Source organism: Fundulus heteroclitus, unplaced genomic scaffold (genome assembly GCF_011125445.2).
Source record: "Fundulus heteroclitus isolate FHET01 unplaced genomic scaffold, MU-UCD_Fhet_4.1 scaffold_453, whole genome shotgun sequence".
NCBI lineage: Eukaryota > Metazoa > Chordata > Actinopteri > Cyprinodontiformes > Fundulidae > Fundulus > Fundulus heteroclitus.
In genome coordinates this window covers 64,373-80,806 of record NW_023396872.1, presented here as the reverse complement: position 1 = coordinate 80,806, position 16,434 = coordinate 64,373, and the positions used below count along the sequence as shown (strand labels likewise).

General features: G+C 37.1%; 1 protein-coding gene across 1 annotated transcript in view; it reads left to right on the top strand.

The window, feature by feature from the left end:
* Positions 1-16,434, top strand: part of LOC118556322 (proto-oncogene vav-like) — a 44,620-nt gene that overhangs the window by 9,004 nt on the left and 19,182 nt on the right. Inside the window, exons 5-8 of the mRNA XM_036131720.1 lie at positions 3,417-3,533; positions 12,306-12,364; positions 14,486-14,551; positions 15,280-15,388. Coding sequence (XP_035987613.1) covers positions 3,417-3,533; positions 12,306-12,364; positions 14,486-14,551; positions 15,280-15,388 — 351 coding nt within the window. The remainder of the gene's footprint in view (positions 1-3,416; positions 3,534-12,305; positions 12,365-14,485; positions 14,552-15,279; positions 15,389-16,434) is intronic.

Here is a 16,434-nt window from a genome sequence, read left to right as displayed (position 1 = left end):
CTGTTGGTAAAGTATGACATAAGCTGTCCTCGCACTTCTAAAGCTAATAAGGCTAGCTATCATGGTTAGCTTTGAACGAAATGTTCTTCTGTTTGACATCTCTTTTTGACTAATAAAAACATTTATTAGAGTACAACTTCTTCTACATAGTTCGATTCTAATTAAATAGTATGAAGTGTACACATTTTTTCACTTTTGGTGATTGAATTCTGTTTTACAGGATAGCTTTAAGCTAGGCAAACGGAGTGCTAGTTCCTGAAGCTAGTATATAGCCTTCTAAATCACTCAAAGAGCTGATGCAAAAGTTAAAAAAAGTCCAAATCAGACCAAAACTGACATGTCTTCACATTTAAGCAGAGATCTGGTCCCACGTTTATTGTTTTTGTTTTTTGGGATGGCTATGAGAGGTTCAGAATGGTGAAAACGTACTGCTGCTTCAGGGTACAAGTGAGGTGACAACCATAATTAGCAAAGGGGTCAATGTGAAAGACATTAAGACAGGATGGCTTGATAGACGTTGACACACAGAGACTGTCTAGTTTTGTGGCATAACCCTTTAATGTAAGTCTTATTTCTGATGCGGTTTAAAGGCAACATTTCCAATCACTTGTGTGAATCTAAATGAGTGTGTGGTGGTGGGTGCCGGGGGGAGGGGAGGGGGGGTGGGGAGAGTGGGGGGGGGGTGCGATTGGGACTTTGCTTGACATTTGCAGTGTGCACGTGAAACTCTGGGAAATCCTGTGAGGTCAGAGTTGGTTGAGAAATATCCGCTAATTAACAGACGGCTGAGGGTCCACTCTCGTGTGTATTCGGCACACTGGCTCTCCTGATGGACATTACACAAGTTGGGGATATTCCTTCTGCTCTTGCACCATTATATTCTGAGTAACTGCTGCATGGATAAATGCGCAACGTTCTTGTTGGTTTATACTGCTGTGTGAAGTGATGTGTGCACAAGTAGCGGCTAGAACTTAATGTTTCCCCTTTTCTCAAATTAGAGTTCTGCATTTAGCCGTGCAGAGGCAGAATGACAAAAAACACAGAGACAAACAGTCAGGAAGGCAAGCATGGTGAGGGAACATTCGGCTCAGGAAGTTACATAAAGCAAATTTCTGACCACTGTGTCACTTAAACTGCTCTGTATGTTTTCTCTTTTTGCTGCATTTTGGCGTCTAAAGTTCTTTTGGGACTTTTTTAAGATACTGCTTTATTTTATTGCATTCTGTTTGAATTTATTTTACCCGTTCTGTCCACAAGATCCGATTTTACACAACAAAGTTCATCATTTCAATTAAACATTTGCATCTCTAGCTAAAAGGAACAGCTACAAGGAACACTGGAGACATTAAGTGTCTCCAGTGAATAATGTGATACAAAACACTAGAGAAATAGGAGAAAGAAGTTAAAATTATTATGGAATCAAGGCATTAATTTCTGATTGGATTGGGTGTAAATGGAGCATTTGCCAAATTGCTTATTTTTAAAGCAAGGATGATTCATGGCTGACAACTATGTCATAAAATCTTGCAAATAATAATTTATCAAACCCTAAAAAAGATGTTGATCAATGCTGAATTGAAAAAAAAAAATCAACATATGTGATATATTATGTTGGGATACTATCTAGGAATGGTCTGGAAGTCACTGTGCCACTAAATGTGCTTTACCTTTGTGGCTTCAGGCTATACAGCATTACACCATGATCAAATGGGTTAATTCTAAGCAAAAAAAAAAAGTATGCCAGGCTCGTTGTTCAAAGGAAGAAAAAGATATTTGTAAGCTGTTATTAGGAGCATGTACAAAAGTCACCTTTTGATGATTCAATAAGAGGATAGGTCAATAGCATTGCTAATAAATAGTACTTTTATATGGGTGAACGTACTATTTATTAGTAGGAGTACTTTTTTAAAGAAACGATCATCTCAAAGGCCAGTGATCTGGAGATCATTGGTTGTTTTGGAGTGAAAAGCCAGACATTATCTTGGATGTCTTAACAGCAACATCAAAAATCCAGACTGCGTTTAACTGGACTGTTTGCCATCCAGGTCTGTGTCCTCATGGAAATATATCAGGTGACATGAAAAAGAGAATCAGTCAACAATGATCTTGTTAATGAGGTCACTAATTTCTTCATGCTTAATGTAAAATCTTACATTAAGCATGAAAAAAGAGAGCTTATCATGTACAACTAAAACAATAAGTATCCTCAAACTTTAGCACAAAAAAATTAAAAGAAATGTTCATATAAATTAGTTGTTAATCTGGATATTTGTTTTTATTTTTGAAGTAAAAAACAAAACTCAAAACTCAAAATCTTTCACCTTTTTTAAATAGGTTTTGTTATGCATACATAAGTTATTTATGTTAAATTTTGCTTCCTTTTAAGTATATGTTCCTATTTCTTTTTTTATTGTGTCTTATTTTTTACATCTTAAAAATAAGAAACAGCATAAGATCAAAAATGTAATGTTTTTATGAGTTGTTTTGATCTAACAGTGTGCATTTTTAAGAAATCCTCCTGTTTATATTTGGCTTATTACAAAAAGAATTTTGCTAAACGCGTTTTTATCAGTCCCTGTTTTTATTTAGATAATATTGATTCATTTATGTGGGCTGCATGGTGCTGCAGTTGTTAGCACTGTTGCCTTGCGGCAAGAAGGTCCTGAGTTTTAATCCAAGCCTGAGTTCTTTCGGCACAGTTTGCTTGTTTGTGCCACAAATATATGGGGTTTCTCTGGGTCATCTGGGTTCATCCATGGTCCAAAAAGACAAATGTTAGGTTAACAGGTTTTTAAAGATGCCCTTAGGTGTGTGTGTGTGTGTGTGTGTGTGCATAGCTGTTTGTTCTGTGTGTCTCTTATTGCTCTGTGATTGACTGGCCATCTGTCCTGGGTGCCTCTAACCTAGTGAACATTCGAGACAGGAACCGGGCCCCTTTTTACCCAGTAACGATAAGCGGAGTAGACGGTAGAAGTTAAAGATTATTATATGGTGTGGCTGAAAATAAGTATTTCGATATGGTTTCACTTTATGTAATTACTCGTGAATTGTTAGTCTGTAAAGTAATGGGCTAGAATGGAAGACTGATAATTAAATCATTTCTGCACATCAATATAATAATGAGATTTTCTGTCAGAGTGTTGTTAGAAACTAAAATCCGTTGTTCCCAGAAACGTTGATAGTTTTATTTATATATATATATATATATATATATATATATATATATATATATATATATATATATATATATATATATATATATATATATATATATAGTTGTCTGGTTGCAGTGCAAAAGAAAGTGATGTGAAGTTCAAGAAAAAGAGAAAAAACACTAAACACCAGAATCTAACAAAAAGTCAGTAAACTGAGTTTTTAAATTCAGAGTTATAGTGAATGTTTTTATTTCTTTTTAGTTTCTGTGCCTGAAAAATATCCGGACCTTCCTGGTTGTCTGTCAAGAGAAGTTTTTTCTAAAGAAGAATGACCTGTTTGAAGCCTTTGAACTGTTCGACGTACGGGACTTTGGAAAGGTATGAACACAGTCCTTGTATCTGTGTCCAATTGGACACAGATGCCTTTTCATTTATCAGAATGTTATGGTGTAACTTTCTATCTTTAGAAAGATCTGGAGCGAGTGGCGGTTGCAAAATGCCACAGTTTGATTTAGAAAATAAATAATTAAGACTAAGTGTAAAATTTTATTTTAAAGTTTAAATTGAATAACTAATATATTTAATACTCATTTAAATAAATGCCATGAATAAATGCATTTGCATTTTTCTTGAAAGTAAACATATACATTTACCACTATGTATTTAATTGTTTCATGGCAGTGTGCGCCTGCAGATGATTAGCTGACTGAGCATTAACAATAAAAGTGGATGCCGCTAATACTGCTCAAGTAATGATATCTGGTCTGAAAGTATGCCCTATATATATATATATATATATATATATATATATATATATATATATATATATATATATATATATAATTTTATCTATTTCTTTAAGTGCAGCCCTGATCATTTTATACTGTTGCTTAATGACCTATTTTTAGAAATAGAACTCACAATCGCTGTATTCAAACTCAACCCTTTATTCCACCAACTTTTTACCAAATCTGCAAATTTAAAAAAAAAATTAAAAATACCACATGCTCTCTGTACTCGTTGAAGGGGGCGGAGCTTGGTGACGGAGCATTTCTGGGTCTGCGTTTGTGATTGGTTGGGAGGATGTAATGACTGTAGTATTAACCTACAAGATAGGCTAGAATAAATAAGGAAGGAAAACTGTTATTTTATTGAACTTTTTATTTACCCTTTAATCCTATCATCGATATATGTCTATCGATCGATATATATTGATATTGAATTATTATCCAGCCCTATCTGAAAGGGATTTACTGTGAAGGTTATCCAAGCAGTAAGAATATATGAATATTTATCAGTAACTCAGTTCACCAAGGAAAATGCATTATATAGATTAACACCTACTAATGCCTTTATTTCTGTTAATTAGGACTTTTTTCCACTTCCAGCTAATAAAAACAAAACATTTAAGGTTAGAATATTGCATCAGACCAATAACTAAAGCAACATTTTTCATGCACCAATAGGGACTTAAAGGTATAGTGGACGATCCTATTGTTGCTTCGAGCTCTGGGGGGATCATTTTATCTGCTGGTTGTCCCACGTGCCAACCATTGTGACACCCTCACGTAACGGCAACGCGTGTGCTCGTTCCTTGCTAGATTCCTCTTGCTGCTCATGTGCATTTCCAGTGTTTTTGAATTCAGTGAGCTTCGGTTTCAGCCGTTCATTGTAGCTCCGCTGCTCTCGTCGTATACTTTGAAATTGGCTGAGAGTCCCAAGAAGCAAACTGTCTGACTAGTTTATGAGAAGAAGAGGAAGGCCTCAGAAGAAAGAAATAAGACCAGAGTGTATTTGGGAGATTGTTTTACACAATCTCCCTGAGGACCAGAAGAGCAGATAAGATGGTCCTGCACATGCGCTATCATTTAAAAAGGGTCTTGGGTGTATTTTACCTAAATTTCTGGACAAATTGTCCACTCTACCTTTAATGGAAAGTATATTTAATATTGGCTTAAAAGTTGTTTTGTCTTTTAAAAGGTATTTTTAATCTGACAAACAAGCCGCTTTAAAATGCATATTCTAATTTCTTCAATATGACTATGTATGCTTCAGTATGTATGTGTATTTATATATATATATATATATATATATATATATATATATATATATATATATATATATATATATATATATATATATATATGTGTGTGTGTGTAGGTGGAGATAGGTACTATCGCTCTCTTTCTCCTTTCCCTAGATAGTACTACCCTAAGTGGATATAAAAATTGAAAAAAAGGAATCAAGAAATATTTTGTTGTTGTAGAACAAAACATTGCAAAGTACTATAGATGGTTTCCTGTTCATGCAATTAAACTTTTGGATTAAGAACGACAGAAAAATTTAGAAATTAAAATTTTTAAGAGCTGTGATTAACATTTGGATGCCATAATTGCTGAATACAGATTATTTGTAAAATTTGCCCTCTAGACCAAAAGGAAAACGTATATATGCAATGTCCTGCTTCTCTGAAGGAAAGTAAGGTAAACTGGAAACTTGCCTCAAAGTCTGAAGAATCTAAATTAAACTGATAGTGGACAAGAATGCGAAGGCAATTATCTGCAAATAAAAGTCAGTGCTGTGCAAGTGCCTCCCTTATAACTATTAGTTCTGAGTTCAGTTCACATAGGTTTAAACTGAATCAACACAAGTTTGTAGCTTTCCACCTAAACATTGTGAACACAATTCACAGTCCGAAGACGAACTAGTTCTGCCTTAATCAGATTTTACTTGTCAACGTCTTAAATGTTATGCTTATGCTTAATATTAGCTGTACACCTTTTGTTGTTGCCTGTGTTGTGTTTCATATTTTGTTATCTTTGTAATCAGATCTCTGTTGAAAGACTTTTACATGGACAAATGAAGGATAAACAATCTATAAGAGAACAATATATTAATCAGACGTTATCAATTAGCATGTTGAATATGTCCGCCTAGCATTTACAACCTGGCCTTTGTATCTGTCAAATTCTCTCACGTTCTCTTTCCTCACATAATTAGTATTTTAATTTAGCCAGATTCTAAATAAATTGGTTTAATTGTCAGAAAGCAAAATTCAAAACACTTTCTGGCTGGTTTTCCTCTGTTAAAATCCGGATTGTGTTTAAACGCATGTGTGCTGCTTTTTTTCGCTACATCTCTTATCTCCATGATAGTCTTCGAGAAAAGCTGGAGGTGAAAGAAAGCATTAAGCTGCAAACCCACAACTGGATTTACTCCCTGTCTGAAGCAGGATCTCACGCAGTAACAAAAAAAATGGAGTGCAGAAATAACTCAGCATTACTGATAACTTTTGATGGCTGAACCTTCAGCTTAAAGTGAGCTGTCAGTAAGGGCTCCTCACAGAGACAGAGTACAAAGACACACCTTCACAAAATTCTTCGAAGGGAAATGTTGCCACCCTGTTTTTTTTTACAAGAACAAAATAACCCAAGTTGCCATTTATGATTTAATTTCCTCCCAAACAAAGCACAGTCTGGTGAAACCAAGGAGAGCTGCGCTCAGTTCGAGTTGTTCTGGTATAAAGCTGCATCGTGAGTTAAAAGATCTCCGCTGCCTGCTGCACTGCCTTCAACACCCTGTTCAAAAAGCGGCACATCTTGCATTAATGAAGTGCATTTCTGTTACGTGTAAATGAGTTCACAATTCACACAGAGCTCTGGGTGCCAAAGTGATACATTTTGCACCTGAGTAACTTTTAACACTTCAGAGTAAATTCATTTAAGAAGACCCGATGCAATTTTAAAACACGTGTGGCAAGTTTTTTGTACCTACTTAAATCACATTGCTAATATATTTTTATATTTTTTATTTTTTATATATTCTATAACAGTGTGAGTTCAGAGTCCTAACAATTACAGTCCCGGCAAAAAAAAAAAAAAAAAAAAAAAAAAAAAAAAAAGAGGAATGTGCGACACACCGATGCCAGTGCAAAAAAAAAAAGCCAAGCCATGAGCAGAGTTTGGACTAGTTACTGCAGCTTGCAGATTACCCACACAGCCCCAACAGGAAGCACATCGGTAATTTTATAATTTGAAAGGGCTGAGTGCGTGACTTCTGTGTTTCGCGGCCCTCTTTCACTTTCTGTGTTGGTGCGATAGTTTAGAGTGAGAGAAAAAGAGGGGGCCTTCAGAAATGGGCACTCTTTAGACTTTGGTGTAAATGAGGAAGTTCTGCCTTCAATAACAAAATTAGTCAGCAGGGCGCTGGAACCTGGACTCTTGGGTGTCTTTTTATTTGCTTCCAGTCTGTTACTGTCTGTCACTGATCTTCTTGTTTAACTTTGCTGCTTCCAGCCAGCCAGGCAGTGAAGCCGGGCATAAAGTACAACTTGTAACAGTGGATGAAGTATTTCATCTTTATAAAATAATTTAAACGTAAACTCATCAACAAAATAATTTATGGGATATACACTGAATAAGTTACTGATGGTAAAATGTATATTCTCATTTAATATTCAGACTGAATTTGTTATAGTCTGTTAGATTTTGTCAGTAAATCAGAATATGTTGCAAAATGCTAAGTGAAACTTTAATTTTATAGATTCATTCGGACACACACACACACACACACACACACACACACACACACACACACACACACATATATATATATATATATATATATATATATATATATATATATATATATATTAAAGTTTATATTTTAACATTTTAATGAATATGGCTTACGGTTCAAGAAGAATTCAGTTTCTCAGACAATTAAAATGTTGCACAAGACCAAAGAACATGAGTATAATACAGAAATGTAAGCTTTCAGGAAGGGATGTCCATTTCCTGTAAAGTGCTTTCACTCAGTATTTGGCCTGACCTCCTTTGGCATTGACTTAGTGAAACTATGCATGGAGGGAATCAGTCTCTTGTCCTGCTAAGGTGTAATAGAAGTTGCTTTAATAACAGTCTCCAGCAAAATCTGCATTCTTTGATCTGCCGTCTGTCATCTACGTCCTGACAAAACTCCATAGATAGGTTTAGGTCAGGGCAGCTTGCTGATCAATCCAGAACAGTGGTACCTTGGTCAATAAAGCAGGTATTGGTTCTTTGGACAGTATGAAGTCCTTATGGAAAATTAAGTCAGCATCTCCATAAAGCTTGTCAGCAGAGGGAAGCATTAAATGCTCTACAAGTTCCTGCTACATGGCTGCTCTGACTTAATTGATTTAATTAAAAACAGTGGAGTAACATCAGCAGATGACATGGCTCACCAAATCCTCTCTTACTGTGGAAACGTCACGCTGAAACCGAAGCAGCTTGTATTCTGTGCCTCTCCACTCTCTGTCCAGATTCTGTTTTTGTAGCTGATTAATCAGAAGGTAAGGTAAGATGCCGCGGAGGTTTGTTGTTCAGGAATCCATTAGCCACCTCTTGAACCGACACAAGGAATACAACAATGGTACCCTCCGTCCTTGACATGTCCGAGTGCACTCGCTCTTGAAAAGAGGACTCAAGTCACAGTCTGTGTGAATCTCTACAAAATTCTTGATTGGCTTTTGCTTCACAATTCCCTGAAGCCTGTGGTTATTTCCGTTGCATCTGCCCATTTTTTTGCTCCACTTTTTTCTTTCCCCTCAAACTCCGTTGAACATTTTGGGATAAAGCATTCTGTGAACAGCTTGCTTGATTTCACTGCTTACCCTCCTGGTAAAAGACTGTCTACTGGAGAACCTTCAAGTCAATAGTCTTCCCCGAGATAATGTAATCAATAACATCATTTTGGTCTCGTGTAATATTCAATGTATCAATGGATTTTGATTGATTTCCGTGAGCTTTAAGCCATGACTCTTATAAATAATAGTAGTAGAACAGAATAGAAGAATCCGTTTGTTGTCCCACGGTGGGGAAATTTGGGTGTATCAACAGCAAGTAAGGAGAAAAGTCCACAAAAGAAGAAAAAATACTGTAGTTGTTAAAAATGGCATATTCAGGTTAAATGAAACGTGTAACTGAGTAGGGTGTGTTAAAAGTGTGCATGAAAAGCATCAACAGGCTAAAAAATGGAGGAAAGAAATGGAATTAACAGCAGGTATGTGAACAATTATTGAACTTTGTTAGGAGCTGCTGGGGGGAAGGTTCTGCAATAACGCTCCCTAATGCACCATAATGATGCAACAGCTTTGTGCATGGGGTGGGAGACACTGTCCAACGGTGAGACTTTATTTACAAGAGAACTTTTGTCTCCAGCTATCTGCACCGGGTCAAGGGAGCATCCTAGGACAGAACTGGCCTTCTTATTGAGTTTATCCAGCCCCCAATAGACAGGCTGCTGCTCCAAGAAACTATACCATAGAAAATGTTAACAATACAAATAAAAAAAGGAGTCTTAAGGAGCCCCTCCTGTACTCCTAAGAGTCAGCTCTGGCCCCTCCTGTAAAGAGCACCAGTGTTGTATCCCCAGTTCAGTTCATTGTTCAGGTGAACAGCCAGGGATGTGTAAGAGTTGTTGTGCTATTATAACACAGTGTTTAAGTTATTTAATGTTTAATAAATAGCTCTCAGTCTGTTAGGTATTGTCCAGTGAACATCAGCCCAAACAGCTAATATTAGGAAAATAGTTGAAAGGATGATTCGAGCACTGGCGTTCTGTTAACAGCAAATTGCACATATATAGAATGAACGAGTGACGATTTCTTTTCAAGTTCAACAGTTTATTAACAGAAATAAATGAGCATCCAGAGAACACCACTATACAATGCTGTTTATCTGAATTAACACTATAGTTCAAACAAAAAATCCTCTCTACGAGGCTAGTGAAACTTAACTAAAACTACTAAGCCAAATGAAGATAAAAAGAAACCAAGGAACTCTGTACACACAAAATACAGTGGTTGATCATCATCATCAGAATGATTCAGTGAATCCTGGTTCACCGCAGATCCGAGTTAGAGAACTAAAGTTCATCTTAAAGAATACGGAATGGAGTTAAATTAGCTTAACTAATTTAGAACAACATTTGATATGTGTTTCAACCCATCTACAATTTAACTCCTGAGTTAAACAAATCATTATTTGAGAAAATAACATTTTAAAGAATGATTTGCTCGGTGAGAGCCACCTCAGAGTCCACTATGTAAATGTTAGTTCTCTGGATGTTCACCTGTGTCAGTGTGGTGGGTCTGCATCTACTCCTTGGGTTTTCCCCGCGTTGATCATGAGATGGTTCCACTGGCACCAGTCCACAAAGTCCTGTGTCCGCTGTCTGGACACAGGACTGTCTGGACAGTCTATAGCCTTGTTTCCATCAACGTTTATTTTTTTTATTTTGTATTTTTCACACATCTTTTGAAGTATCGCATTAGAAAAGGTTGATGGAAACGGCGAAATCGAAACAACTTTCCAAAAAAGAGTTAACGCACAAAATGGGAGATGGAAACACATTTGCAGAATCGGTTCTGACGTCCCAAACATTTTCTCACATGACCGATCAGCTGTTTTCCGCTGTCGCCGTCTTCCTGGATGTTCACTTAATGCGCAAAGAATTGCATTTCTTTCTCTACGCCACCAGCCCGCCATTAACATCTCCAATACTTGACATGACAGAACGATTAGAAGACGCCTCATAGCAAGACGTTCCTGAAAAACCGCTCTCCTTTTTCGCTGCGATGTGTGGTCCATGGCAAGTTTGAAACCTCTGCTTCCTGTTTATTACAGCCATGCGTAACGTCACCTTCTGACAAAATGACACTTTGCATGGCCTGGTTCATTTGCTACGCACCAGTGGAAGGAAACGCGCCTGATTTACATTCTCTTTTTTGCAACATTTTTGAAAGTTTGCTCAAAATTTGCTTGACAATCAGATGGAAACATAGCTTATGGTAGAAACAACTGAGAAATCCTGAAGGTGCCGACGTGGGGAGTTGACGGAGAAGTCTGCAGTGTAGAGGATGAACAGGAACGGTGCCAGCACATTTCCCCCGTGGGGCCTCCATACTGCAGCCTGTCAGAGAGACAGCCTGGTGTTCTAACATACGGCCAGGGAGGGAGGCCAGAATCCACTGGGACAGGTGGTGGTCCACTCCTCACCGCTCCACCTTGTCCATCAGAAGTCCCAGCTGGATGGTATTAAAAGCACTGGAGGAATAAAAAAAAAAAAAACATGATCCTCACCGTGCTTCCAGGCTTCTCCAGATGGATCAGAGCTCGGTAGATGATGGCATCACCCGCCCCGATACCAGGCTGCACTGCAAAAACGGATCTAAAAATAAGTAAAACTTTTCTTAAAATTTGTGTTTTTGTCCTAGATTGAGCAGGTAAATAAGATTATCTGACAATGGAATGAGTATTTTTACCCCTAAAATAAGATAATTAGATATATTGCACTCGAAATAAGACAATGGAGATGAATTGTTCCTATTTTAAGTGCAAAAATCCTATTCTATTGGCAGATCATCTTATTTACCTGCTCAAATCAAGGAAAAATACATTAATTTCAAGAACATTTTACTTATTTTAAGTTCCGTTTTTGCAGTGTGTTAGGCAATCTGCAGTGGATCCAGCAAAGACCCCACCACTCTGTCGGCCTATCTGCAGAGGTTACCTTATATAACAGTGATCGGACAGAGAGCAGTTCATTCAAATATTTACTTCTCCAAAAATCTTTCCCCCTGTTTCTGCCTTGAATGAAAGCGGAAATCAAACCGAAACAGTCAAAAGTTGCTGACTGCGAAACAAGCTCTCTGGTTTGACAGGGAATCTTCTCACTCTGCGCCATTAAACTAAACCGTGGGCCTCGCCAAAAGAGAAGAGCTGCAGTCCTGAAATTTAAGGGTGGATCTAAATAATGTCAAGAATTAAACATTTTAAGAAAAGCATTTCAATGAATTTTACACTGTGTAACATGAAAAGTAACATACCCTTGAGTTCACACTCAGAAGTTCTGACCAGAAACAGAAGTCGTTCTAATACCGACCGCTGTGACATATCTCAGAAGCTCTGACCACATCTCTCATATAAACTGGTTATCTTAGATCACTCAACCTAAGAAGACCGAAACTAGACTGAAACTAAATTATTCGCTGTGTACTTGAAATGTATTTATCGGTGTTACCCAGACTGCTCTGTCTCTTTCTCGCGTTCTGCATTTCATTAAGATATGTTTTTTTTTTCTAACTGTGTTTTTTTTTTTTTATTACAGGTTATGAACACTTTGTCCATCCTGTCCCATTCACACATTGCTCTACAACGAGGACTTCAGTGAGTACATGTCTGCCTCGGTCATTCTGACGCTAAAGCTTTTTAGCATTTAATTTGACTGTAAAAAGATATAGGGTCCTTTGAAGTGTTTGTTTTTGGTGTACGGCATTTTAAACACACACCAAGCACGAGGTGGCAGCTCCCCATCAGGTGACTTCACCTTTATGGTGAAAAAAACTCCACACGTTTTTGTGCTCTGGACTGAAAGTCTCCATCACGCTAACATTTAGGGGTTTAATTATCTTGGGTTTGTTTTTCACAACTGATGGTTGGATGGAGCCAGAGATGGACATCAGGGTTCGCTTGCAGTAATTAGGGCTCTGCTCCCAACTGTGAAGGCAAAGGAGTTTACTTCATCACTGAAATGGTCGTTCTACTGCTCAATGGATGGATGGATGGAGACATACAGTATATTTGCATTTCATATTGAAATCTTGGGTTTTATTTCCATTATTTCCATTTGCACATGTTTTTTAAGGCAGTGGTGTCCAAACTCAGCCCTCGAGGGTCCGTGTCCCGCATGTTTACGATGGTTTCCTGCTTCAGCCCCCCTGCATCAAGGGAACTGGTCGTTAACTTATTACTGGAGAAACATGCTCGTTAAGCCATTTGAATCAATCAGTGTTGCAGCAGAAACACATCTAAAACATGCAGGTCAACGGCTTTTGAGGACTAACTTTGGACATTCCTGTCTCACCACGGCATTTCAGCCGAGCTGGAGTGCTGAATTTCACCAGACCACCATAAAACTATAAATTATTTTCTTTTTTTTTTATCCATCCATCCATCTTATTGTACATTTGGGGATATTTTTGGGATGATTATCCTTTTAAGTAGTCCATTCAGAACTAAGCTGTAGCACCAATGGCCTCATGTTCAGTTCTATTATGATTTGATTATCTGTTGTCTTTATTTGACCATGGGCTGATTAAGTCCTGTGGTGGCTTAATCAGCCCATATAATCAACCCTCCTCCAAAAACGCAACCTCTACGCTCCAAATCATATTTGTCAACCCTAAAAACTGCTGGGTTGGGGTGTTGACCAATATTTAGTGCCTATTAGTCCTCAGTGCAGCTGTCCAAGGTTCAATTCCCAACCTTGGGACTTACTGCATGCCTTTCCTCCTACTTTCTCTGCCCCTTTTCTGTCTAATTTCTATCTTGAAAGGCTGCTAGTGCCACAGAAATCTGCCCCAAACCTTTGGCTTAAAGATGAATAGAGTGAGGCTGAATCCCTGTGAATGGAAGAAAATGTGTGGAAATTATAAGCAAACAGAACAACCAAATTTTACTGTAGAGGTAGACTGTGGCTTACGGAGTATAGTACAATAGCCTGAACTTTACTTTAAATTTCAACATCAAATATCTTCACTAGAAAGTGAAAGGGGAAAAAAAACTACATTTAGTTTTTTCAGCGGGTTGATCCGCAGTGGTTCAATGTTGCAGATTTCAGGCAAGAAACCTTTTTCAGCAGAACCTTTCTCAGTGCTTTTACATTTCAAATGTAATATTCTGTAACCTGTTGAAGTTATTAATTACATTTACACATGTTTATGATATAAAAAAATTTTGGGTTGAAAACCAAAAACTATTTTAGTCTTAGGCACCAATATGGTACAGTGTTGCTAACAATAGGTCCCACACCCTTAAAGAAACGGTAAAATTTCTTCAGATTGCATTCTGTTTTATAATGCACTACAGACACCCGTCTGTGTACTTTCACCTCATCTGCCCTCGTTCTCATCCTGCTTTTTGCTTCTGCATCAGTCTGACTTCCTCCTGGCAAGTATTCTTGCAGCTTTTCCCCTTCATCTCTCCTTGTGTGTGTAATTTTCATTCTAAAAGAGCATTCTACTTCCAGAAGAGAATGCTCTTCTGGAAGTATTATTTCTGACATTTCAATACATTTGCAATGGTCAAAGGCTTTTTATTCTGCACGCATTACACTACCAAGAAAATCCTCTGTCTTTATTTACACATTTTTGAGAACACAACATTTTCGCTTCAGAGTTGTTGGCAAAAGTAGGGGACATAGAACCTGTCATCAAATTGCATGCAAGTGGTTTTAGTGCTACACAAAATGGTACAACACGTGCATTTAAACATGTTTCTCTTCACCAGGCCTTTCCCTTTGGAGGGATCTGCTCCCGATGATGAGATCTACAGCGGCCTTTCTGACCAGATAGAGTAAGTTTTTTTTTTCTCAGAAATGATATATTCTTAGTCTTTATGATTTTTTTTCTATAATTATTTTAATTAGAACACGGGTGTGTTGTTGCTCTATACAAAGTTAATTACCTTAAGTCAATAGAAATAGTGCTCAATACAAGTTTAAACACTTTTTAAAAACAAAAATATAAAATTCTTGGTGCAATCTACTGGGTTTCCTTAGATTTTTTTTGACCAGTCTGTATAATCTGACCCAATCTGTATAATCTGATTGTATGATTGAATATGACTTTGAAAAGTGCCTTGTGATGTCATGTTTCATGAACTGGCGCTATATAAATAAAATTGAAAAGAAAAATTTATCAAACAAATATTACAGCAGATCTGCTTCTAGAAGTCAGAAAGAAAAGTTGCTAACAGATAAAAAGAAGGGATTTTGTTGTAATAAAAATGATTTGACACATTTAGTGTACAAATATCTTTAGTTTAGGAATTCTAACATAGCAATACATTTATCCTAATTTCATAAAGAGACGTTCATTTATCCAAAGAAGCATAAAAAAACAGATGTGTAATTTTAAAAGCTCTTTAACAATTAAAATATTTTTGCTCAAATGACATTCACAGTGACTTAAACAGCCTCACCTCAAACCATCCCTAATTATCTTTAAAAACTGTAGGTTAGTGTTGCATTAACCCTGATATCTAAGAAGACACATTAAAGATGTTTGTGTGACGTCTGTCAGTGACACCGTGGATGAGGATGACGACCTGTACGATTTTGTGGAGGACGAAGATAACGAGGGGGACGAGATCTACGAGGACCTGATGAGGACAGACGAGCAGCCTGAAACTGTGAGTGCCTCTCACAAACTTTGTTCCTCAAACAGAGCGGCGCCTGGTAACCTAAAACTCTGCCGGTCTTTGGCAGTCGTCATTTTGAACTTTAGAAATGAGTCAGGTTAACCTCGCCACCTGTTGCTTGACTGAGGGCCCCATGAAGCAGGAAAACTTTGAGGCCCGGCGTTGTGGTCTTTCACTGTGAGAAAAAGAAATACGGTCATGTTTCTTTTTTTTCTTTTTTGGTTAGACTGGTGGAAAGTTAGTTGGCTTCACATTTTGATTAAAAAAAAATTTGTTTTCCAAGTTTAAAAGTGTTGTTCAAACCAGTAAAATGGGTTCATTTCTATGTATTTTTGTTTCTTTTTCAATTAATTTGCCATTTTTATTCCTGCTTTACTAGTTGTATCCTTTGTTTTTTAACTCTTAAGAGGAGTTTTAAACCGGAATGTCTTCTTGAAATGGACACAGGTTTCCTCGGTTCATCAAGCCAATATCTGCTATGTAGACTAAACATTACTTTACTGATGTTGTTGTTTTTGTCCGTGGAGAAAATAGATGTGTCCTTAAATGAAAGCATGCCGTTACAAATATTCTATGTTCATGTAAAGGTTTCAAATATTGTGGTAATAGTTACATTTATTTTAGGCAAAGCAAGGCACGTTTATTTTTATAGCACATTTCAGTAGCATGTGCCATTATGCATCTTTTGGAGCAGTTTCTGTGAGGCTGTGATTGGGTGATTCTGTTTAGACAAATGAAATGATGTTTAATTACGTTTGGTGCTGTCTTTGTCACATTTAAGAGCGACCAGACAGTTTCTCTTGGATGTTCAGAGATCTAAACTAAAATATATTGCTTTGGTGACCAAAATGTAGTGGAACCATAGAATCACTTAACCATCTGCTAAAGACTCATCTATTGTCTTTGAGATCCTAAATAGGTTTTGTAGCAGTTACATTATTTATTTTATGTTTAATTCAGTATATTTTCGTATATATTACTCATTCTTAAAATATTTTTTTTTTTAGTTTGGCAAAATAGTGAAGCACTTAGGTCAG